This window comes from Camarhynchus parvulus, chromosome 13, assembly GCF_901933205.1.
Source record: "Camarhynchus parvulus chromosome 13, STF_HiC, whole genome shotgun sequence".
In the NCBI taxonomy this organism is placed as follows: domain Eukaryota; kingdom Metazoa; phylum Chordata; class Aves; order Passeriformes; family Thraupidae; genus Camarhynchus; species Camarhynchus parvulus.
The window spans coordinates 16,609,744-16,635,369 of NC_044583.1; the positions used below are offsets into that span (position 1 = coordinate 16,609,744).

The 25,626-nt window shown below is 55.1% G+C and overlaps 1 protein-coding gene across 1 annotated transcript; it reads right to left on the minus strand.

Annotated features, from left to right (window-relative positions):
- Window positions 1-6,499: 6,499 nt before the first annotated feature.
- On the minus strand, window positions 6,500-21,428 carry SH3TC2 (SH3 domain and tetratricopeptide repeats 2). The gene is given in 18 exon segments (XM_030957516.1): window positions 6,500-6,691; window positions 7,269-7,465; window positions 8,445-8,595; window positions 9,039-9,161; window positions 9,620-9,770; window positions 11,497-11,677; window positions 11,867-12,266; window positions 12,268-13,580; window positions 13,836-13,877; window positions 14,681-14,817; window positions 15,753-15,948; window positions 16,661-16,734; window positions 17,214-17,415; window positions 17,517-17,660; window positions 17,949-18,054; window positions 18,453-18,580; window positions 19,385-19,489; window positions 21,161-21,428. Coding segments are annotated over 18 exon segments (4,110 nt in total).
- Window positions 21,429-25,626: the final 4,198 nt, after the last annotated feature.

Consider the following 25,626-nt stretch of genomic DNA (forward strand, 5'->3'; position numbering starts at 1 on the left):
ACAGGTTCAGCTGGTGTGTGCCTGGGTGTGCAGCGGCTCTGGCTGCTGGGGGTGATTTCTGCAGGATTTCTGCAGGCTCCAGCTTGGGCTGGAAGTGATGCAGGGACCGGGAGCAGCTCCTTGCCATGGTAACCCCTGCCCACCCTGGCTGTGTTTCTCTCAGGCAGGCTCTGGGTTTTGGAGGTGCTGGCAGCAGGGAATGGGCTCCAGCGAGCTGAGCAGCCCGGGCTGCCCCTCCCTGCAGCTCCTGGGATGCCCAGGGTGAGAAATGCTCCTCATTTTTAATAGTTTAGGAAGGTTTATTAAACCTTATCAAAAATACAACAGAACGCTGAATAAAGAAAAAAGGTTACGGTGCTGGGAGCAAAAGATTTTCCCCACCATGTGCTCAGCCCCCTCACAGTGGAGGTTTTCCCTTTTTAACCCTTTAACCCCTCCAGATTTCTGTCCATCAACCCCTTCTTCACTGCCCAATGCTGATCTCTTCCTCAAATCCTGACTAATGTATAACCTTGCCTTTTCATTTTTAACTCACAGAGTTTCGGGGGTTTTTCTTCTTCATTGTTCCTTTCATCTCTCAATGTCTAATTTCGTTTATCAGCAAACCTAAAGTTGATTAGTAAAAGCAAATCTCTTTTTCCATTCATCAATCAGTGGAATCCTTCCCATTGTTTCTTTTATCTCCCAGTGCTGGTTTTATCTCCCAGCAGCTCCACAGCTGGTTTGGAAAGACAAATCTGCTGTTCCTCTCACCGAGGAGGGCAGGACAGGCACTCCCACCGCATCCACGTCCCCATCGTGGTTCGTGTTTATTTTTTCTGTCAGCCAAGCTTCTCGCCCTTGTTTGAGGGCACGGAAAAGGAAAGAACTCGTTTCCCTGAATCCCACAGGAACGGCAGCTGCGGTTTGGCAGGGACGGGCTGGGAGTGCTCAGAGCTGCGGTGCTGGGAGGATGCTCGGGGTACAGACCTTTAGCCCGGAGAGCAGGAAATGTTAACGAGCTGTTAATTAGCGCCGAGTTTCTCTCACACCCGCGCCCTGCACTCCTGCACTCGCGCGGGTTTGGGCCAGAGGGTGTTGGCAGCGCCTCGGCCGCCCAAAAATAAAAAGCGTGAGCAGGGCAGAAATTGGGTGGGATTTCCAGCTGCTGGGGCATCACCTGCTGGATTCCACACACAGGCAAGAGCCTCCTGCCAAAAAATGAATCACCACAGCTCCGGTAGGATTTGCAGAGTGTCCAACAGAGACTTTCCTCGGTGTCCCTTAGGCTGTTGTATCCTTCCAGGTGGAAATACAAGAAGATCAAGGGATTTCCAGCTGGAGGTGAATCCAGAGGGAGAAGAGGGATGCATCACAAAAGTAGTTTGTGCCAGTTTTTAGGGCAGGTTTGGAAAGGAATTGAGAACAAAGCAGCTCGTGGCTGGGAGTTTATCAAAGCAGCAGCAAGAAGATTTCAGAAGAAAATCTCTCAAGGCCAGCAGAGGATCTGTAAGGAGGAGTTCAGGTGGTGCAGGAAGAAAGGACTGAGAGAAGGAAGGACAGGGACAGCACTCCAAATCTTCTGGGGTACCAAATAACTCCCAAAATAGGTGTGCTACAGGCACAGGAGACAGAGATGGCTCTGAAGGTGCCAGGTTTGGCTTCCCTTGGGTGCCTCCCTGCCCCTCAGGGCTCGGCCCCAGCACAGCCAGCACAGAGCTCACAGCTCATCCTTGTGCCACACCATGAGATAAAACCAGCAAAACCCAGCTGATGGGTCAGGGAAATCTGGGAGAGACTCCTGATGCTCTGGAGTCATGTAGGAATTCATGAAATCTTTTCCAAAGCAATGGAGGGAAGGGTTTTTTTAACCTGATTTATATTGTAGGAATACTTTGGGATCAAGCCTGGCTTAAATCTCAGACAGGGGAAGGAAAAATCGTGCTGCCATTAAACAATCAGCTGCAAGGAGCTGAGGGTGTTCCAGGGAGGATTAAACCCCACAGCCAGCCCATAAATCCTGCAGATATGGAATTTATAACCAATGTGGGTTTGTGCTCTTGTGTGGCCCCAGTGCCACGGTCAGAGCAGGTGCAAAAGAAAGGAAAAAACCCCAAACAAAACAGCAAAAGAAAACAAGCAGCCCATAACCAGAGCACAGAGGGAGTTTGGTTATGTAAGGATTTATTCTTCCTTCCTCAAAACCCATCTGCTGCTCAGGAGCTCATTTCTGTGAATTCATCCTGATTCCTGGACTGCACTCCAAGAGTCTCCACGGCCAAATGTGGAGTGTTTTTAATTTCCCTCCCTCTCCTGCAGTGTGACAGGAATTGCTGGCACTCGTGCTGCTTCCTACACTTGGCCCCAGTGCTGTGGGGAGAAGAGGCTCTTATGCCAGTTTTCCTGCCTATTTCCTGACAGTTTTCCTCCCAGCTTTCCTCTCAGCTTTCCTGCTTATTTCCTGACAGTTTTCCTGCCTTTTCCCTGCCTATTTCCTGCCTTTTCCCTGCCTATTTCCTGCATATTTCCCACCTATTTCCTCCCAGTTTTCCTGCCAGTCTCTTGACAGCTTTCCTGCCTCTATTCTACCTCTTTCCTCCCAGTTTCCCCACCTTTTTCCTGCCTATTTCCTGTGTATTTCCCACCTATTTCCTCCCAGTTTTCCTGACAGTTTCATCACAGTTTTCCTCCCTCTTTCCTCCCAGCTTTCCTGCCTCTTTCCTGCCAGGTTTCCTGCCTGTTATCTGCCTATTTCCTCCCAATTTTCCCTGCTTGTTTCCCACCCGTTTCCTCCCAGTTTTCCTGCCTCTTTCCTCCCTCTTTCCTGCCAGTTTTCCTGCCTATTTCTTGCCAGTTTTCCTGCCTTATTCCTGCCTCTTTGCTGCCTGTTTCCCTCTGTGAGGAGCTCTGAGCAGCTTCCCTGGGAGCCCCATTTCCCTTTCCTTCCCAGGACAAGGCAGGAGCAGGGAGCTGTCCCCATCCCCTGGCACCAAGCAGAGCCACATCCACATGTCCCTGGCACTGGGGTTTCACCAGCTGGATGCTTGGGTTGTGTTCTCTGCCCCATTTTACCAGTTTACTCTCCATGCCCACAGGGATTCTCTCCCTGGCAATGCCCATCCCAGGTGAGGAGTGCCAGGGACACTCAGGTGACAGGGCAGTGCCAGCAGAGGTGACAGCTCCAGGTGTGTCACCTCAGCACAAGGAGTTTCCAATCCCTGCTGGGAATTATTTTTCCATCTATTCCACATCCAGAGTCACTTCCCTGCTGCTCCTGTGCCCCTTCTGCCCTCCCCCAGGACAAGGTGAGCTCTCAGGGCAGGCCCAGTGGCACCGCAGGAATTCCAGGCCTGTTCCAGGTGTTTCCATCCCAGCACACCCCCGTGCACAGATGGAGAGTTTATTCAAGCCCCTGCAGCCTCAGTGGGTGACTCCTGGCTCTGGCTCAGCCTCAGCCCCTGCTCCTCCTCCCCCATACATATTTATGAGCCCAATTATCACTGAACAAGCAGGTTGCTGTGCAAATAAATGATTTTTAATCTAAATTACCCAGTTTACACACTCCCCCCAGCTCTGCTGAGCAGAACAGCTGGTGTTTACCAACTCCTCATTACTGAGCCAGGCAACAGCAGGAGATGCTGCCCAGAGAGGAGCAGCCGCCTCTGAGATAAGCTGAGCTCCAGGTTTATCTCTGCCTCAGCCTCGCTGCTCCTCCACGCCAGGTCTCCCCTCCAGCCCAGTTTGCACCAGTGTGCCACGAAGGAATGATGAAAAAATGTCTGCTGATAACAACTGTTATTGTTGGGTGCTGTATTTCTGCAGGAACGAGTCATTTCCACGAAAATCCAAATAAACCCAGCCCTCTGTCCATATCTGCATTTCCATTTGTCAGCATTTCCTTTCTCCCCATTCCACGGGAGGCTCACAGCAGAGCTCAGATGATGCAAGAATTATTCCTGTCATGGTATTTCCACTGTCCAAGAATGAACATATGGGAGAGAAATGCTGCCCCTCATTACTCCAGGCCTTAAATGGCCCCCTGAGGCATCAAACAAACAGGGCATCACAGTGCCAGGGCTGGGAGTGCTGGAAGGCCAAACTGGGCAAGGACTGGAGCAGCAAATCCAAAGCAGGGATGTCCCTGCAGCTCCCAGCACCCTCTGGAAGCTCTGGGAAGGAAGGTGCTGCTCTGAGCAGCTTGTGCTGCTGCACGTGGCTCCCTCCAGGCCTATTTCCAGCCTGTCTGGCTGCAGGGAGGAAGGAAAACTCCTGGTCTGGGCATGGAGCAGGCAGTCACATGTGGCTGGGGCAGGAGTCACGAGCCATGGTCCCGCTGGTGTCACAGGAGATTTGATCCATCCCTTCCCTTTCCCCTATTTCTGCGCTGTCGGGGCAGGACGCTGTGGTCGATGCTTTCTGCAGGATAATTCCTGTGTTCCCACATTCCTTCTCTTCCCTCCAGAGGCTTCTCCTGGAGCAGCAGCACAGCCCTGGCCAGGCTCTGCAGCCCTCCTGCAGTGTCCCACAGAATGCCCCAGGAAGGAGGGACAACGTCCCCAGCCTGGGCAGGAGGAGGAGGACAGGAGCTGCAGGAGCTGAGCCACCACCTGGTGACCTCCTCTGGCACAAAGTCCCCACATTTCTCTGCCCACAAAAACCTGGTGGCTGGAGGGATGGAATATCCTCGTCTTTCCTTGGGCACCGACCCAGGACTTGGTGCACATTAACAACAGCTTTTAATTGCACTGTATTGTGAATTTTAATTAGCCCAGGCCCCCCTGAGCTCTCATCCTGCTCATCACTGCATTTGGGAGCAGGCAGGCAGGTGAGGGGCAGGGAAAATGATACTTTACAGGATGCTCCCAAGGAGGAAGACTTTTTCCCCCTGCAGGCACCACAAATTTGTTTTGGGGTGATTTAAGGAGGACACATTTGGTTCCAAAGCAGCTCCAGAGTCTCTGACTCCTGGAGTTCAGCTGAGTCAGGCCAGCTCAGACACTGAGCTTGAGTGTTTAAACAAAGCCCTCAGGGCTTCCAGAGCCATCCCAGCTCCTCTCCACACCCTGATTTCCACCTGTCCATCTTCCTCCTGGCACAAAGGTGTGACACCCTGCTTTTCCCCACGTGTGAGAAGATCCAGAGGATGCTGAGGGGTTGGAATGGTCCTTACAGACCATCTAGACCAAAAGAAAAAGAAGAACTGACTGAAAAACTGCAGAAAATATCCTGCCCTGGCATGGTGAGCACCAGCCAGCTGCACTGAGGACAGGCAGCCCATCAGGTGGGGTGGGCAGGGAGGTTTTGGGGAGCCCTGATCTCAGCCAGGATGGAGAATCCCCTGCTCGGGGCTGGGTGTGAGGCTGCTCGGCAGCGCTGCAGCAATGCTCGGTAAACAAGAGGTAAATAACCATTGCCCCGGTGACAAACGCCTCGAAGGGACTGCAGGAGGAAGCTGAACTCGGTGTTTGTAGAGAGCAGGGAGGGAGGAAATAAATATTCTGTATTTAACAATCTGAGCAGGGCAGCACGGGCAGGGAGATGGAGGAACTGGGAGCGGGGTCTGGCTGTGAAGCCCAGATGGCCGCTGGTTGCCAAAGCAAAGAGATCAGCTGGGAAAAGCTCTCCTCCTTCCCCGTGCTCCAGAGCCGGGCTCGGGCTTTGCTCCCGCTGCAAAAATGGGCATTTATTGCTCTCTGCTGGCGAGCCGGGCTGAGCAGCAGAGCTGCGCATCCTCCTGTGCCTGCGATCTGCTCGGGTGGGGGAATCCCTCCAAGGTCGGGAAATCCCTCCAAGATCATCGAGCCCGACCGTTCCCCAGCACTAACCCGTGTCCCCAAATGCCACATCCACGTTTTGACACCTCCAGGGATGGGGAATGCAGCAGCTCCCCGTTCCTGTGCTCCTGCTCCGGACCCGGAGGTTGGGTGGCAGGGCTGGGGTCAGGATGGGCTCTGCCTCCCCCTGAGCAGTTTTTTCTGCCCTCAGATGAGGCTGGACCAGCCCCTTTATTCCTCCTCACCTCCCTAATTCTGTCCCTCGCTGCCAAAAGCTTTGGTGGTGCTTTTTACAGGAGAGGGGCTTGGCAGAGATGCCAGCACAGACCTCATGGAGCAGATGAGGATAAAAACCAGGTGTAAATAAAGGAGCTGCTATTCCAAACAGGTTTGGGTCGGGCTGAGCTGCTGCAAGGTGTGGGGCAGCTGTGGGGACAGGCACATGGCAGCACTCAGTCCCCATCCTGGCAGGGCACTCCTGAACCCCCAGGAGCTCAGCCCTGCTGCACCCCCAGCTCCAGCACCACTGCTGTGCCACCCTGTCCTGGCTGTGCCACCTCCGCTCTGGGCACAGCCCTCTCCTGGAACACAAGGACAGGGTCCCAAGTGCTTGGGAGGAGGAGCCCAAACCCCTGCAGCCCCTCAGGACGTGGTGCAGGAGCCTCCTGGGCCGGTCCTGGCGGGCACACAGACCTTGCATGGTGCTGCTGGATGGCTCCACTGGTGTCCCCAGGGTGGCACACGGGTCACACCACGTGGCCACCTTGGCTCAGCCACCGGGGCCGCTCTGTGGCACAGCCTGGGGTGCCCTCAGGTCCCCCTGGGGCTCCAGGGATGGCAGCCAGCTTGGCACGGAGCTGGGCCTGCAGCTCCTGGTCCCCCAGCTCGGTGGCTGCAGCCAGGGCCAGCTGGAAGTAGGAGGCTGCATCCTGTTCATCCTGAGAGAAAACACAGGACAGGAGTTAGGAAGGGGCTTCACTGTAGGAAAGACATTCTGTGCTGTTCTTGTGAGCCAGCAAAGGCCTCCTGAAGATAAAGGAAAGCCCCATATCTCTCCTGGGGAAGACACCAAGGTTTTCACCATGGAGATGTGATGAAGGAGAGAAAGTTAAGAGATACAGACTCTAGCTGGCTCACAGAATGACCTGGCTCCTTGGTCACCCACTGAGAACTTTGTTTCTTTCCTATAACCAATGGGCAGTGAATGTGTATGTTGAATGAATGTAAATATCTTGAAAAAGTACAAAAGCAACATGTTTGCTGTAATAAATCTCTCTTGCACCCTTCTGACGGAGTCGTGGTACTTTGTTCTGTGTTGTGCTCTATAACAACACTTCCCTGGAGCTCATGGGGCAGGAGGGAGCTGGAACAGAGCCTGGGGGCCCTGATTTCACTGGAATGGTGCTAAGTGCCAGCACTTCTTCCCAAATTCCCTTCCCCCTTCAAAAGCAGATGTGACCTTCACCCTCAGCCCCCCATCCAAGGCACAGCACCACGGGAGGGCTCCTCTCTTACCTTCAGCTTGTGCAGGGCCAGGTTGCCCAGGTGCCAGTAGACCTTGCAGTAGTACAGAGCCTCTGCTGAGCTCTGCAGCACGGGGGGACGCATGGCCAGGGTCTTCAGGTAGCAATCCTCGGCCATCTCGTGCATGTGCAGCAAGTCATAGGCTCTGGCCAGGCGGTGGAAGGCAACCAGCTCCTGCAGCTGATCCCCTGGGAAAGAGAGATGGGATCAACCAGCTCCTGCAGCTGAAAGAGAGATGGGATCAACCAGCTCCTTCCATGGATCCCCTGAGAAAGAGAGGGGTGGGATCTGATACCCTGGGAAAGAGAGAGGTGGCATCAACCTCCTGCTAAGGATCTCCTGGAAAAGAGGTGAGTAGAATCAACCAGCTCCTGCCCTGGATCTGGAAAAAGGTGTGTGGAATTAACCAGCTCCTGCCATGGATTTCCTGGAAAATAGAGGGGTGGGATCAACCAGCTCCTGCCATGGATCCCCTGGGAAAGAGAGGGATGGGATCTGATCCCCTGGGAAAGAGAGGTGGAATCAACCAGCTCCTGCAGCTGATCCCCCGGAAAAGAGGTGGATGGAATTAACCAGCTCCTGCCATGGATCTCCTGGAAAAGTTGCTGATCCAGCTCAATCCATCCCCAGCCCTGCTGAGCCACTCTGGATGCATTTTCTCAGTATCCTGGGGCATGGATACCTCTGAGAGAAAGCAGAGCCGTGGGCAGGGTGGTTGATGCCACAGCTGGACAGATTGGCCCAGGAGTATCATCCAGCCAGGGAATTTTTTTGGGTGCTGGAAGGGGTTGGTATAAGACTGGTCCCATCCCAGACATTTAAGCTGGCATTTTGCCCATCCAAACTATTTCTGTAATGGGAAGGGGTGAGGTTTTTAGCACAAGCAGGGCAGAGAGGAACTGCTGAGTCCTGTGCTTTCACCAGACTTCCTGTGCTCTGGGGTAACACAAACTCTCTGCTGTCACACAGCTGAAAAAAGCAGAAGTGGCCTCAAAAAGCTGTCCTGACTTTGGGTAAGAGCAGGTCCAGCAGTGTTAGGAAAGCAGGAGATCCCCTTTTCACATGGATCTTGTTCTCATCCACAAGATTCAGTGGCTCCCCCAAAAATCACCCACTGCCCAGTAACTCCCAGTAACTCCCAGTTACTTTTGGGTGTCAATCACTCACCAACCCTGAGGCTGAGCCTGGCTGCCAGCGTGGCAAACTCCAGAGCCTTCTCATAGCCCTGCAGGCTGATCTGCAGCTCTGCCAGCTTGTTGAACAGCCTCAGCTCTGTCTGGGTGGCCTTGAGTTTCCTGGACAAAGGCACAGCTCCTCCCTAAGGAGAGAGAATGGTGAGCTCAGGATGTTCCTGGAGGGTCAGCACTGCCTGGGAGGGGTGACAGAGCAGCAGGACAGGGACTAAAGCAGGGGATGGGCACTGAAGGTTTAGGTTTTAGTCCCTTGAAAATGAGTTTTAAATCCCAATGGCTCTCAAAGCCTGAGCCTCACATCCCTGCCCTTCCTTGGGTGCCTGGAATTCTGACTGGGTGTACCCAGGAGTGACCAGCTCATGCTTAACATCACCAGGATTTGTAATGGAAGGAGCCCATTCCCAATCCCAAATATCTCTGGGGTGTTTTGCAAACCTTTTTTGCTCCAAGCCTCCCACTCTGGCACCCTTGGGATCACCCCATCCCTCTGCACCCTCCATCCTCGGGGCAAAGCCTCCCCAGCCACCACAGTGGGGACACAGGGACGGATGCTCAGGGGGCTCCATACCCTGTAAAACTCCACTGCCCGGGCCCTGTTCCAGCTGCCATTGAAGAAGGTGTCACCTGCTTTCTCATAAAGGTCCATGGCCAAGGAGAAGTTGTCCCCTTTCAGAGCAGTCTGGATGGCTGCCTGGAAGGAAAAAGGGGCTGGAGTGACATTTGGAAAGGCAGAGACATTGGTGCGATTAAATAAACCTCAAATTTTAGGAGTTGCTCTTCCACTTTGCAGCTCAGCTGATAAAATAACGCTGGAGATGGAGAGGTGCCAGAAGTCTTCCACTCCAACGGCTTCCCTGGCACTTGTCCCTTATTTATGGATATTTCAATGGGAACTGCTCACTTGGCACCTCCAGCTTCTTTTGGCACTCCCACATCACTTTCTGACTCAACTAGCTCACTTCTTTTCACCCCCAAATCCTCTAAACTCAGTGGATGGAAAGAGAGGGAGGAAATTCAGTGCCTGAGGGTAAGGCAAGAGCTCCTCCTTCCAGCAGCAGGTTTACAGTGCTCAGAACTTTCCCTTCCAGGTTTCCCAGCCCCAAAAGGGAATGGGAATGTAAGGCACAGCTTCAGCCACCTCCCCAGTACCTGGAAGTACATTTCCACCAGCTCATCCTCCTGCAGAAGGTAGTAGAGCTTTCCTGCCTGCAGCCAGGCTTCTGCTGCCTTCACAGCCTCCTGCAGGTCGATGAAGATCCTCAGGCTCTGCTTGGTGCAGTCCAGGGATTGTCTCAGAGCCCTGTGATGGCAACAGGCAAAAAGCCACCTCAGAGGAGTCACAGAGCTGTCCCCAGGCCACCTCCCCATGGCACTGACCCCCTGCCCTCTCCTCCTGGAGTTACCAAAGCCTGGGGGCAAAAGGACATGGTCACCTCTGACAGAAGGATCATGGACATCTCCATGCTTTAATGCTCAGGTTTGGTGGCCATTTGGCCACCTTAGGACAATTCAGAACACCAGTGGTCCCACTCAGGCTATTCCTCACCCCTGGGTGACTAAGAGGGCTTCATCCAGGTCACCTCCAAACCCAATCTGCCTAAACCAAGTCCCAAAGTCACTCCCAGCTCCACATGGGAGCACAGGCAGGGAATGCTTGTACCTACATGTCCCAGACAGCACCTGGCACCCAAACCCACACCTCTGCCTGGTGTTTGTCCCTTGTGAGATCTCTGGCTACATGTCCAAACCCCTTTTCCAGCCCCTGGTAACTGGAGGACGCAGGGCCAGGCAGTGGCATGAGCCAGAGGGGGGGACATGGACTCAGCTGTGGGGAAGGGAGAGGCAGCAGTGGCCAGGGCAGTTTGTTTGCTTGGTGTCTCTCCTGCTGGCAGGCAGGCCCCAGCTGCCCTGAGAGCCCAGGCAATGGGGTTCTTTGTGATCCTAAATAGCACCGTTCACATGACAGGCATCTGCTCCCTGAATACCTTCCCCCTGCACTCACCCTGACCTGCCTGGGGAGGTGAACATCCCAGCTGGGGACAGCCCTGCCCATATGTCCTTCTGGGACTGGGAACTGCCTCCCCACTCTTTGATCTGATTGCCTTCTGTGGCCTGTCCCAGCTTCCCTCCTCCTCTCCTCTCCTCTCCTCTCCTCTCCTCTCCTCTCTCCTCTCCTCTCCTCTCCTCTCCTCTCCTCTCCTCTCCTCTCCTCTCCTCTCCTCTCCTCTCCTCTCCTCTCCTCTCCTCTCCTCCTCTCCTCTCCTCTCCTCTCCTCTCCTCTCCTCTCCCTCCTCCTCTCCTCTCCTCTCCTCTCCTCTCCTCTCCTCCTCTCCTCTCCTCTCCTCTCCTCTCCTCTCCTCTCCTCTCCTCTCCTCTCCTCTCCTCTCCTCTCCTCTCCTCTCCTCTCCTCTCCTCTCCTCTCCTCTCCTCTCCTCTCCTCTCCTCTCCTCTCCTCTCCTCTCCTCTCCTCTCCTCTCCTCTCCTCTCCTCTCCTCTCCTCTCCTCTCCCAGCCCCAGCCCCAGCCCCAGCCCCAGCCCCAGCCCCAGCCCCAGTCCCACACAGTGTTAGGCAGGGATTAAAGGTGAGCTAATACTGGTTTTAAGCACCTCCTGTGGGTTTTCAGTCCCTCCCTGGGGACAATATCACAGCAGATATAGGAAGGGCAGCCTTGGCAGCTGGAGGCTGAAACCAGACCTACTCAAAGAGCAGATAAGGAGCCTGTTCTTGCTGGGGAGGGGTGATTAATCATTGGGATAAGCTTCCAAAGGAAGCAATGAATTCCCTGTCACTCTGCTGAAGCCTGGATGTGTCCTGGAAAACTGTGTTTGGCCACACTCCAGCTCTGTCTGGGACAACGTTTGCCCAGCTCTGGTTGACATTGAGCTGCTCCCTCTCAGAGCACAGTGACAGCTCATAAATCTCAGAACCTGAGCTGTGGGGCAGATGGAGCCACCACCACCCTGCTCAAGGGACACCCCAGGAAAGCCAGCACACTCTGGCAGCATCCCACAGCCCAGGCACTCACTGAGGTGTGCCCAGAGCCTGGTAGAGCTGGCTGAGGGCCTGCCTGGCACTGGCCTCCAGCTCCCTGTCCTGCAGCTGCCGTGCCAGGGATGCCCAGTGCTCGTGGTAGGTGATGCAGGCCTGCAGCTCGGGGCACACTCTGCTGTAGAAATGGCACAGACGCTCCGTGACGTGCAGCTGACCTGTGTGGGACAGGGAAAGGAGAAGGACAGCTCAGGGGACAGCTGACCTGTGTGGGACAGGGAAAGGGAGAAGGACAGCTCAGGGGACAGCTGACCTGTGTGGCACAGGGAAAGGGAGAAGGACAGCTCAGGGGACAGCACTGGGGACCTGGCGGGGTCAAACACTGCCCGGCTCCCCTCGATACTCACTCCTCAGGTTCTGCCACTTCAGAGCAAACCCCAGCGCCAGCTCATAGCACAATTTGGCATCTTCCACCCTCTGCCTGTCCATCATGGCCTGTGCCAGCCACAGCAGCACCTGTGCCAGCTCCGTGTCCATCTCTCTGTGGCCCTGGAGCTCGCTGTAGAGCCGCACTGCCCACAGCAGGTACAGCTCGGCCAGCTGGGCGGCCCCGCACGACAGGCTCAGCTGGCCCAGGTTCGCCAGGGCCACGGCCTGGTTCCTGCAGCTCCCCGCCTCCTTGGCCTTGTGCAGGGCCCTCAGGAAGTTCTCAGCGGCCTCCTGGAGGCGGCCCTGGGCGGCGAGGGCCATGGCCAGCAGGTTGTGCATGGCGCCGTGCGGGGTCTCGCAGGCCGCGCCGCGCAGCGCAGCAGCGCCGCAGGAGCCGCTGCAGGAGCTGCCCCGCCGGGCCCGGCTGCCGCTGCAGCACGAACAGCCAGGCCAGGCACAGCGAGGACTCAAACGCCTCCTCCTCCCCCAGCAGTCTGGCCAGAGCTGCAGCCCTGGCTGTGTAGGGAATGGCTCCGTCCAGCAGGCCGTGCTGGAGATACGTCCTGGACAGGATGGTGCAGAGTGTCCTCTGCATGGGCACGGCCCTGCCCTCACAGCAGAACTGCAGAGCCTGCTTGAGGTACATGCAAGCCACTGCTGGGATGCTGCTCCTGTCCAGCTGCTGCCCCCCCAGGAGCTTGGAAGCATTTTGGAGGATGAAGCCGGCTCGCCAGATGGGGGTCGGTGTGCCCTTGGTGCCGCTGGGAACGAAGGACCTGACGGAGGCCAGTGCAATGTTCGGCAGGCACTTCTTGTCATAGAGGTAGCCCAGTGTGGCAGTGGCATCCAGGGGCCCAGCACGGCTGCCTGGGCTGAGCCAGGTGGTGCTGAGACACTGGAGATGCTCCAAAAAGGGCAGCACCTCCTCGGTCCTGCCCAGCTGCAGGAAGAGCTTAACAATGAGGAAGCAGATCCGGGCCTCCAGCGGGGCATTGCCCACGGCGATGGATTCCCTCAGGATATAGGTGAGGAGCTCCAGCTCATTCTCCGAGCTGAAGGAGCGGCCAGGCAGGCACACGAGCAGGGTCACTGTCTTCCCCAGCAGGGAGGAGAACTTGTGCTTCATGTTCTGCTTCAGGTAGATGGAGGCGAGGCTCCCGTGCAGCGCTGCCAGCAGGGGCAGGTCCCCAAAGCCCCTGTCCAGGACATTCATGGCTTCCTCAAAGTACACCCGGGCCTGGGAGAGCTTGAGCTTTTTGGTGCAGAGCTTACCCAAGAGGAAACAGAGCCTGACGTGAGCCCAAACTGAACGAGTCCTCTTGGCCCAGTTCCGGGAAGTCTCAAGGTACAGGACCAGTTCCTCTTCATCAGAGAAACCATAAAAAGTGGAGTGGAGAAAGGAAAAGCTGAGATCATAAAAGCTTTGGAAACTGGGCATGAAACTGTCTTGGTTGAGGAAGGTCAATATGGGGTCAAAGACATCAGCATCCTCCATGTGGCCAGTGTTGAGGTCGATGAAGAATTTGGGATAATCCAAGTCGTCCAGCTTCTCCAGGAGAACATCTTCCAGTGTGGCAGGGGCTGTTTCACTGCCTGGGCTGGACAGCTCTGAGGTGCTGCTGGTAGCCCAGTCATTGATCTCCTCCCAAGACTGGAGCACCTGGATTTCTTTACTGCCATGGAGAGCAGCCTCTGGAAGGGACAGGGAAACCACAGTGGGATCAGGAGGAAATTCTTCCCTGTGGCTGCCCCACCCATGGAATTGTCCAAGGGCAGGTTGGACAGGGCTTGGAGAAACCTGGGAAGGTGGAAGGTGTCCCTCACCATGGAAGGATGACCTTTAAGGTTTTTCCCAACTCAAACCATTCTCTGATGTTTCCTCCTGTCCAAATTCACCCTCAGAAGCCACCACCAAACCCTCCCCCTCTGTCCCCTCCTCATACTCACCTGGTGGCACTTGTGGGAACACGGCTGTGGGTTCAAACCCAGCTGTACAAAGAGACAAACAGAACACAAACCCCAAATCCTTGGTCAGTGTCAATGTGCAGAAATCAGCTGAAGTCCCAAAGCCACCCAGCCAGAACAGAGAAAGCGAGAGCCCCCAGAAACCCCATCCCTGGTCCTGCAGGCCAGTGGACAGCTCAGTGGAGAGCAGCACCTGCCAGGGTGAATCCCAGCTCAGGAGCTGCCCTGGCAGCAGAGAAGGTCCCTACAGACTCCAGCATGGCTGGGTCACCTCCTGAGAACACCTCCAGCCTCCATCACCAGGCTGAGCATGGGTGTCACAGACACATTTTATGAAAAATCCTTTCGTTAGGGTTTTTTCTCCTGAGAAGCTGAGAGGCCTTAGAAATGAAATGTAAACATTGATTATCTGCTGCTGTGGAATGCAACAGGTGCATCTGTGATTGGTCTCATGTGGTTGTTTTTAATTAACGGCCAATCACAGTCCAGCTGTCTGGACTGTCTCAGTCAGTGACAAGATTTTATTATCATTCCTTTCTTTTTCCTTCCATTCAAGCCTTCTGATGAAATCCTTTCTTCTATTCTTTTAGTATAGTTTTAATATAAGATATATAAAAAATAATAAATCCGTTTTCTGAAACATGGAGTCAAGCTTCTCATCTCTTCCCTGGTCCTGGGACCCCTGTGAACACCACCACAGACAGGTTTGTGCTGCCTCCACCCCAGAAGTTGCCTCCACTGCATTCCCATGGTCTTGGGGCTCTCCAGGCCTGCCCAGCTCTCCCTGGGGATGCAGGGACTGGGATATAAAGAGAGGGGACACTCACCCAGCCTGTACACAGAGGTGATGTCAGTGTGTGCCAGGTCCCCCAGGAGGGTGGCAAAGTGCTCCTCGTCACCATTGCAGGGGATGTGCAGCACTGGGGACTTCTCCTCTTCACTCAGGAACACAAAGCCCTTTCCCCTGGGGTGGGGCAGGAGAAAAGAGTCAGCGTGTGCCCAGCCCCTGACACTGCAGCTGGCCTGTGGGGTGAGTGGGATGGGATGGGATGGGATGGGATGGGATGGGATGGGATGGGATGGGATGGGATGGGATGGGAAGGGAAGTTTCCCCATCCTTTCTCTTCCTCCCACAACAGAAGGTGTGTTGCAGATGAACACAGGATTCTGGACACCTTCACCATCCAGGTTCTCCATGAAGGAACAGAAAGGCACCAGAGGAAAGGACCTATTGGTCTGGTTTGGAATCCAGAAGCCACAGAACACCACCTGATCTGTTCTGTCCCTTCTGGGGTGTCAGAGAAAAGTGCTACAACTCACCTGGAGTGACTCTGAGAGGGGAAAGCCCAGCAGACCTTGGTTAAAACCTTGTCCTCCTACCCACACTCTTGGGATGGGCATCAAATGGAAACCACCACCAGAGACAGCTGCTGAGTCAGGGTGGGATTTAGCACCCTCCCTCCCTGGACAGCTCTCCCCGTGTCCTTGGGAGGGTGTGGAATTCTGCTCTGTGCCAGTTCTGCCTCCACACCCAGGGCAGGAGGAAGGAGAACAGGATTTGTGTCCTGGGCAGAGAATGCTCTCCCCACCCTTGCCAGGCTCCCAGCCCCTCAGAGCTACGAACTGAAGACATTTCTAGGACAAACTGGGAAGCCAGCTTGCAGGAATTAGCCCAGGGCTGGATCTGTTCCTCTCCAAGAATCACCTAAGGCAGGTGAAATGCAATTTTTGTGTCTGGGCTGCAGCAGAGCCTGGCCAAAGCTTCTGCTCACACCTCAAACCCATCCTCTGTGAAGGTCCTGCAAGGGAAATCACCTGCCCCAGGCTCTCACACAGCCTTGAGGTGGGATTTGGAGCCTCCCCTCCCTTTTCTCCAGAATTTAATTTAAATAAACTCACAGAGGTTCGCAAGCCTGGGGGTTTACGTGCCGGGTGGGAACGAAGCCGATGCTCCTGGTGCTGAGGGATCTGCCCACAAACCAGGGCAGCCCAGGGATGAAGAATCCAATGATTTCTATGGGGTCTCCTTTGGAGAAGCTCAGCTCATCCCACGCCTCTCCTCTGTGGTCCTTGGTGGCGATGCACCTGCCTCTGACTGGGAAACCAAGGCAAAAAAGGGAATTCCAGTGGGATTCCTGCTAAAACTTCTTCACTGGAAGAGATCTGGGCAGGAAGAGGCCATGATTCCAGCTGCAGAGGGCTGCCCCTCTCTTCCCTAAGATTTATTGTGATCTTGGGTCCAGCTCTCTGCCTTTTCTCCTTGAGAAGTGGGTTATAATACAAAATAAAAGAAGGATAGATAAACTCCACACCTCTGTGAGCTGCAGCCTGGAAGGTGACTGGAAATATGGATTTTCACAGACACTGCCCTATCTCAACTCTGCCAGGAGTGAAATCCTGGACAGTGCCAATGTCCATCCCTACATGGCAAAGTCACAGCTGCAGGGACCTCCTGTGTCCAGCTTGCTCTGAACTGGACTGGGCTGGGGTTAAGGGCTGGATGGAGGGCACAGCTTTCATGTGAGCACAAGGGGAACCTCATGGTTTGAAACCTCACTCTGAAAGAATGAAAAGAAACATAAAATTGAAGTAGGACAGGAGGGCGTCACCAGCAGCTCTCTGCTCTCTGTGTTCCTCAGAACATGGTTTGCAAGTTCTGATCTGCATTCCAGAGGGTCCAGAGATGCAGCATTCCCTCAGAGCCCCTGTGGTAGGGTCAGTCCCAGAAGAACAGATGGATTTGGGGCTATTTGTGGCCAAACCCAGGTTTTGTGCCCAGCCTGGGACAGTGCACAGGTGTCACTCACCAATGGCCCCAGAGCTCGTCCCACTGATCTCCTGGGAGAGGCCAAAGCTCACAGAATAATTCCTCAGGAACCACCTGCAAGGCAGAAGGGACCTCAGTGGTCCTGGTGAGCACTCCTGAGCTCAGGCCAGCCCAGGGATGCTGTCACACCACAGGGGAGGAGCAGGATAAATTTGCAATCTTTAGGAAAGGTTTCTCCAAGTAAAAGGCTCAGCCAGGTGACAAGTGTGAAGCCCCACTTTGGCTGGCATTGCCTGAATCTTTTCTGCCACTTCTTCATCTGTTAACCAGAGATAATCTCATGTATGACCTCAATCAATACCTTACAAAAACCACATCTGAAGTAGGAGAATGTCCTTGCTGTGTCCCATTGACAGAGGATGCACTAATTCCAGTCTTTATGCCTAATGGGTCCTCCTGGAAATATCCTCACAGAATTGTGAGGCTCTTGCCCTTTGCCAGGAGCAAGAGGAGTTTCCCAGCCAGCCTTGGTGCCAGTCATGCACCAGGATCAGGAAAGAATCCTGGTTCGAGCCCTTTCTTTCAGCACTTACTGGTAAAAGGGGTGAGCTATTGGCTCCAGAGCAGTCACGGGCACCATGCCTCGCTGCCCCGTCAGCAGGGACATCCCTTCCCATCTGGAATCCTGTCCAGCACTCTTCACATGGACCAGCTCATTCCTGCAGAGCTGCAGATCCTCCTCTCCCTGCTGCTCCAGCTTGCAGACACCAGGCACTGCCCTGCAGAAGAAGTTCCCTGCAGAGAGAGAGTCAGAGGTGGGATCAGTGCACCAGGGGCTCCAGCCCAGCCCTGCTGGGGCATTTTCAGGAATTCCCCCACGTGCATTCCCATCACACCTTCCTGGAGGAGCAGATCCATGTAGATGGTGGCCAGGTGCTCCTCATCCACGGTGACCCTGAGCTCTGTGTCCTCCACCAGGGCACAGTCCAGCCAGAAGTCCTGGGCAAAGAGCAGCTGCTCCAGGCAGGTCCCCACGTACCCTGAGAAGCCAAGAGGGGCATCAGGATCAGCACCTCCCTCTCTGGACAGCAGGAAGGGTCTTGGGGATTTCCAAATGTAAGGCAAAAGCTTCTAATTTTGTCTCCAAAATTTCCCAGAAGGAATCCTCCCGATTCTCCCTGATCCAAACAGAGATTTCACAAACAACAACTTGCAAAGTTTTCTAATTCATTTCTCACTGTCCACCCTGAACATTGCGGTTCTGTGTCAGGCAATGCCTTCTCCAAAAACCCTCCTCATGGTGTCTGTATAGACCTTGGAAACGTTACCTAAAGTCAGATAGGTGGAAAACTTCCAGACTTCCTCTGGGGTTTTGAAGGTGAGGAGGAAGCGATCCTCGTGTGCCTGTGTACAGACCAGCCTGGCTGACAGCTCCTGCACAGGGGACACAAAGCAGCATCAAGGGACCCTCCTGGAGCCGTGAAATCCAACAGGCAAGGAGAGTTCAGTCCAGGCATCCTCTCTGTAGCTGGGATTTGTTGGTATAAAACCCAGCCTGAGAACTCTGTGCCGGTCCAGAGCTGTCCCCTCCAGCAGGGACATGGATTTGGTGATCTCAGCCCTGTGAATTCCTATTTAGGCTCAGATACCCCAAAACAGCACAAGGCTCAGCTTTGCCTCTCACTTGCCATCAAGTTCATCTTCCCCATCATTCCAGTCCCCTCCAGAGCCCCCCGCAGTGGCCTTGGAGGAACCCCTCAGCTGGGTTTGGCACCCCAGCACACCTCCCGCCATTCCAGGAGCATGCCAGCAGGCTGGCACGGGGTTTGTACCTTGAACAGGGCACAGACACTTCTGTCATCGCTCTCCAGAGCCCACAGCCTCCTCCTGGCAGCCTCCTGGAGCTGGGCATTGCGGCGCCCGCAGGAGCGGCTCTCCACGGAAAAGGAGAGAGAGAGCTCTTGGAAGGGAAAAGAGGAGGGTGGGAGGGGAGGAGGAGCTCTGTGGCACCCAGAGCCACCCCTGCCACACAGAGCCACCCCTGCCGCCCTGCCAGGGCCACCAGAAACCCAGCTGTGGGTTTCTCTGGGGCTGGATTGAAGGCACTTGAGATGATAGTTTATGTTCAGACTCAGGTGCTGTTTCTTATCAGTAAAACAGTCTCACCACTGTGAGTTCTGCAACTTTTCATTAGAAGGCACAAAATGGCCAACAATCTCTTGGTACAAAGTCTTTTAAGACTAAACTATCCAATTAAGAACTGACACCTAGATTATTTCCCTTTTAACCCAATAACTGATCTCACAGAGCCCACAATGAAGATTTTTCTGCCCAATTACAAAATGCCGCCCAAACCCATGGAGAAGAAGGAAGAAGAAGCATGAAGAAGAAACCCAGGATGACACCCTGTGCCCTCCATCTTGCTTCCATCCACAACACACTAAAAATCCCAAAACCTCAATTTCCCACCAAGTGACACACCTACACTGCTCTCTATAATCTATTTCACACTTTTGTGGGTTCCAGTCTATCTTGAATGAGGACACTTCTCCACGAATGAGAGTCAAAGTCAGTGCTCCCCTGGGGTCAGGGCACCCAGAGCAGACAGAGGAATATTCCCTGTGTGCCCTGGGTTTGCACATGCAGCCTGGCTGTGATGCTCACACAGCACAAGCCCAGCCCATCCTCGTTCCTCAGCACCAAGGTGAGACCCGAGGCACTGCAGGAACCAGGGAACCTGGGAGGTGCCCCAGGAGCTCCTTACCTGGGGGAAGGGTGTCCCTGAGAGCCAGCAGCACCACCGGGGGCTCCGGGGAGCCGTGTCCTGCCTCGGGAGCGGGGCTGCTCCTCTCTGCCAGCCCAGCCTTACCTGGAGAGGAGGGAACAGCAGAGCTGCTGGAAATGCTCTGCAGAGCTCTGGGATGTCCTGCCTCGGCTGAGAGCTCCTGCCCATCTGCTGGGGACTGTGTAACTCTGGAACCAGCCTCAAGTCGTGCTCAAGGTTGGAGAGATCCATGGGAGTGATGGGGTCTGACTCCATCACTCCCTTGATGTTGGGCTTTTTTCCCAGTGCTGCAGTGGAGTGAGGGGATTTCCCTCCTTTCTCCTGGCCAGACCCTCAGATGAGCAGATCTGTTAAAAGGGTGAATCCCCAGCAAAGATTTTTTTTGGAGGAGACCTCAACTCCCCAGCACAGGAGAGCCAAGGCCTTGCAAAACTCTTCGTTCAAAAATTTGAAAATCTAAATGAGATTTTTCTCCCCTGCCTGCTCTGCTGAGTATCCAAAACCCAATCAGCTTTCTCCCTGCTCCACACATCATCAGTTATTGCCATAAAGGATTCAGGGCCTGCTATGTGAGCCACTAATTATGTTAATGAAAGCTGAGGCACACACAACTCCAGCCCTGCTCTTCCACAGCTGCATTGGCAGTGGAGGGATAACCAGATTAAACCCCAATTTTTGTCAGCAATCAAACAGGATTTGTAAGATAAACCTGTACCTGGAGATGCAGAGCTGGAATGTGCAGAAGCTTTTTAAAGTCACTTCTTTGACCAGAACTCTGCTCTACGGCTCTTTTTACTGAGCCAACTTTGCCAGCCACTCAAATAAACTGATATTTGCATGCAGAAATAGAATTCTTATGCAAAGAAATAGAATTCTCATGTAGAGCTGACAAGTAGAAAAGAGCAGCCCAAGGCTGGACAGGCCATGAATAAGTTTTGCTTTGAAAGAAAAGGGTCTACATTGAACAAAGTCTTAACATTTCGTGTGGCAGCTCCACATGAGGAAATGGAGAAGGGGAAGTGAAGGGAGGCAGAGGCAGAGCTAAATCTGAGCTGGCTCCTGCCATTGCTCCACTCCTGGCTGCCCTCCTCCCTTCTCTGTGCCCAGAGAGCCGGGCAGGGCCTGGGGGGGGTACCTGGTGCCATTCTGTGGGGGTGGGGATGGGGATGTGTCCCTGGAGCCATTCCCTGAAGATGGGTAACTGATGCTATTCCCTAGGGATGGGGATGGGTCCCTGATTCCATTCCCTGTGGTTGGGTACCTGTTGCCATGCCCTGGGGACGGGTCCCTGGTGCCATTTCCAATGGATATGTCCCTGATGCCATTCCCTGGGGATGGGTCCCTGATGTCATTCCCTGGGGATGGGTCCCTGATGGGTCCCTGATGCCAGTCCCTGTGACTGGGTCCCTGATGCCATGTCCTGGGGATAGGGTTGGGGACCTGTTGCCATGTCCTGGGGATGTGTCCCTGGTGCCATTCCCTGTGGTGGGGTACCTGTTGCCATTCCCAGGGGATGGGAGTGGGTACCTGGTGCCATTCCCTGGGGGCAGAGATGAGTCCATAATGCCATTCCCTGGGGATGGGTACCTGATGTCATTCCCTGTGGTTGGGTATGTGTTGCCATGCCCTGGGGATGGGGATGGGTCCCTGGTGCCATGCCCTGGGGATGGGTCCCTGGTGCCATGCCCTGTTGTTGGGTACCTGATGCCATTCCCTGGGGAGGGATCCCTGATGCCATGTCCCATGGATGGGTACCTGTTGCCATGTCCTGGAGCTGTGTCCCCGGTGCCGTGTCCGTGTCCCACCATTGTCCCCGGCGGTGCAGGCGGTCCCCGCGGGGCAGGAGCTCGGGCGGGCGGGGCCAGCAGGACTCACACTCCTCACCTGGAGGGGGGGCAGAGGCGTCCGCATCCCTGGCAGGATTCTCCCGGCCTGAGCGGTGTCCCTGGGATGTGCCACAGGAGGTGGCAGGTGGGACGCTGCTCGTGCCACCTCTGCCTGCAGCAGCACAGAGCCTGTCCATGGGTCCCCAGGGCTCACTCCGGTCGCTCTCGCGGGTTCAGTGTTTATTTTCATTTGAGCCACGCTCAGAAAGGGAACTGGGAGCTTTTTTTTTTTCAAGAGACCAATTGAAACTGCAGCTGGGGAATTGTTCCCAGCCGTGCCAGTGACTCACTGGCCTCCTCGGTGCCAAAATATTTTGTACCAGTGGGCAGCAAACAGCTCCAGCCCCAGCCAGGTCCCCGCACTCAGGGCTGCACTCCTGGCTCCAGGGCTGGTGCTCAGGGCACCCTCTGGCCCTGGCTGGCCCTGAGCCATGTCCCAGCTCACTGGGACACCCTGGAGCAGGGATGGTGCCCTGGGGGATGCCAGCACCCATGGGCTGTGCTTGGAGGGCTCCTGGGCAGGGAGGGGAATCACCAACAGCATGGGAATAAACCAGTCCCTGAGTCACCCTGTCCCCTCCCTGGCCAAAACGTCCTGCCTCACTCCCTGCACGCCCCAATCCAAGAGGAGAGAGCACCAGGAGCCATCCCAGAGGAAAGGCAGGTGGCCAGAGGGGCCAGTGCTCAGTGCCAGGGTGTCCCCAAGGCTCCCAGCCCGTGGCAGGAGCCCTGCAGCCCCACGGGCACCTTACCTGTGCATCCCAGCGCCAGCTCCTGGTGCCAGGGGGTCCCCAGGCAGCAGCCCATGTGTGCAGTGACAGCAGCACAGGGCTGGCACAGGGCTGGCACAGGGCTGGCAGGGGCAGGGCTGCTCGCTGCCCGCCCGGCACGGGGCTGGGCACGGCCACAATGCACAATGTCCCCTTTGAGAGGGCACTGCCACCGCGGGGGCGGCGGGCACGGCCTCAGGGGGGGCACAGGAGGGAGTCACTGCAGTAGCTGGCTCTGGAAAGGCCTTTAAGGACACCAGTTAGCTTTGGAAATGCCTTTAGGGCAGCAGTTAGCTTTGGAAATGCCTTTAAGGGCATCAGTTAGCTTTGGAAATGCCTTTAGGGCAGCAGTTAGCTTTGGAAAGGCCTTTAGGGCATCAGGTCTGGCCACACACCTGATGGTGCCAAGGCCACCCCTAGACCGTGTCCCTAAGTGCCACATCTATGTCCTTCAAATGGGGACTCCACCCTGGATGGGCTGTGCCAGCGCTTGCCGAGCATTTCCATGGAGAGATTCTCCCTGATATCCAACCCAACCCCTCCTTGGTGCAATGTGGGACCGTTCCCCTCCTCCTGTCCCTGTTCCCTGGGAGCAGAGCCCAATCCCCCCGGCTGTCCCCTCCTGGCAGGAGCTGTGCAGAGCCAGCAGGGCCCCCTGAGCCTCCTTTCGTGCACTCTGCCTCCAGGAGGGCAGCGCCCGTCCCACATGGCGCATTCCTGCCATTCCTGCTCTCGCTCTGCCAAGCCTGCCCCAGCTCCCAGCCGCTCTGCCCCATTCCCAGAGGCAGAGCTGCTCCCTCACCTTTGGGGATGTCCAGCTGGGGCCCATCCAGCATCCTCCATGCAGGGCTGGCTGTGATCCTGCTCCTCCTTCCTGCCTGATGCTTCTCCTGTGTCACCGGGGGGCAGCTGGCAGCACCACGGGCATCTCTGGCACCCACAGCCAGGTGAGTTCTGCAGCCCGGGCACTCCAAACCCCAGCTCCAACAGCAGCAGGAAGGGGCTGGCTGCCCTGCAGGATCCCCTGGGCATCCCAGGATGAGGGTGAGCCTCATTCCCTCCTCACTCACATCCTCAGAGCTTCCGCAGCCCTCAGGGTCGGGATTTGGGGTGCCTGGGAGGGCTCACTGAGCTGCACGGGGTCTGCAGAGCATCGTTGGGCAGCAGCAACAGAGCCCCTGCAAAATAAAACCCAAAAGGGTTTAGGGAGAGGACTTGCAGGTTTTGAGGGGTTTTAGGGATGGGTTTTTACTGCAGCAACCAGGCAGTGCCACCACTGCAGGGATTTGTGTGCTGGGGATGCTCCAGGAGCATTGCTGCCTCTCCCAGGCTGCATCCCAAACCATGGCAGTGCCTTGGACTTCTCCAGAGGAGGGAATAATTAACCCAGGGATTGATTATTATATTAATTATTATATTAATTGAGTATACATTAATTATTATATATTAATTAATCAATGTATTAATTTATTAATTATTATATATTAATTGATCCAGGGATTGATTATTATATTATTATATTAATTGATTATATATTAATTATATATTAATTATTATCTATTAATTAGTTGATTATTAATTATTATCTATTAATTGATCCAGGGCTTCATTATTATATGAATTATTATAGGAGGGAATAATTAGGCCAGGCTGGATGAGGCTGTGAGCACACTGGTGCAGTGGAAGGTGCTCCAGCCCACCAACAGAGGTAAATTTTAAAGTCCCTTTTAACCCAGATCTAGTGATCTCTGTGATTCCATGACCCAGAGAGGGAATTTCTCAGCAGACAGATTCCCACGCCTGGCACAACTGCAGTGCCCCTAGAGCAAAGCCTGAGCAGTGCCCGGCTGTGGGAATGGCAGGATGGAACCCACCTGCATGGGGCTGGCAGCTTCCACACAAAAGGGAAGGCAAACCAACCTGTGCAGGGAGGGCTGCACTGAGAGGTGCTCGGGGCACACTCAGAGCAGCTGCAGGAGTGGGGATTCCTCATCCACATCCCAAAATACCAGCCTGGAGAAGGGAGCATCCCCTCCATCCTGCTGCTGAGCCCAGAGCTCTGCACCCAGAGCAGGAAGGGCAGTGCTGGGCCAGGCCAGCGCTGCTCCCCCTGGGCAAAGGCAGAGCCTGGTCCCTGCTCACCAACCCTGGGAGCTGCACAGCTAAAATCCTCCCCCAGCTGAGCCAGGTGCAGGAACCAGAGGGGGAATGCAGCCTGCCTGTGCTCAGAGCACACAAATGGAATTCTGTGGTGGATTCAGGCACACCTTTACACAAGAGGTCTTGCTGCTTTGGGTCCATGCAGTCCAAGTGTTCAAAACTCGAGCAGGGCAGTGTTTATAAACAAAGCTTTTTGCTTTTATCAGTTCCTGCTCACCAATTAGCATCAATTTCTTCTACACAGGGGATTGTTTTTTAAAGCAACAAAATGGGAGGATTTAATATTTTAATATTAATATTTTAATATTTTAAAACAAATGTCTTCCTTTGTGGTTGTGAAATGTCTTTTTGTTTTCAAGTCTACCTTGACAATTTAGCAACCAAACCCATCCCTGCACAAGCAAAGGTGTCACCTCCTGTTTGACCTGAGCTGGAATTTGCCTTTTGGCCAGCAAGCTGAAAACCTCTCACTCCACTTCCTACACTTCTGCTTCCCAACAAATCCTGGAACTGCCCTGGAGAGCCCTCATTGCTGCTGCAGCCTGGCCTCCCTGGAAAAGCCAGGGATAAGTTTGGAGTATTTCCTGGCATCTCAGCCTGTTCCAGAGGGGGTTCTCTGCCTGTGCCTTGCTCTCCAAGGGCTCTGCTCCCTCTGCAATCCCACTGTCAGCCACTTTTCCCTGCCCTGGGCGCAGAATGGAGTGAGAGTGGCTGTGCAGGCACCCTCGGCTCGGGGACAGAGCTGCCACAAACCGCAGAGCTCTGCAGGGCTGACACCCAGCCCTGGCACCAAACCCCCTTTCCCAAACCCATTTCTCCTGTCGGTTCCCAAAGCACCCAAACCCTCCTGTCCCTCCCTCCGTGCCCATCCCTGAGCCCCTGGTCCCAAAGCACCCAAACCCTCCTGTCCCTCCCTCCGTGCCCATCCCTGAGCCCCTGACCCAGGCAGCGCCAAAGCCCCGAACTCCGGCGCTCCAGTCTGGAATTCCAGAGGCTCTGGATCGCTCCAGCCCAGAATTCCAGAGGGGCTGGATCCAGCCAGGAATTCCAGAGGCTCTGGATCGTTCCAGCCTGGGATTCCAGAGGCTCTGGATCGCTCCAGCCACCTGCACCAGCTGCCGGCTGGCTTTGCCCAGCTGGGCCGAAGGGCAGGGGACATCCCCGGGGACAGACACACAGCGGCTCCACTGACCTGCTCCCAGCTCCGCTTCCCTCCCGGAGAGCTCCCGCATCCAATTCCAGCCTCTCCGAGCCCCGAGGGAACGCTGCTGTGCTGCCGGGGCTGCGGACGTGTTTGAGAGCGTGCCCAGCGCTGCCACTCCCTCACACGAGGGGAGGAATTCCTTCCAAGAGCTCCTTATCATCCTGGGAACCTCCGCTTCCCAGCAGAGGTCAATGAGTTACC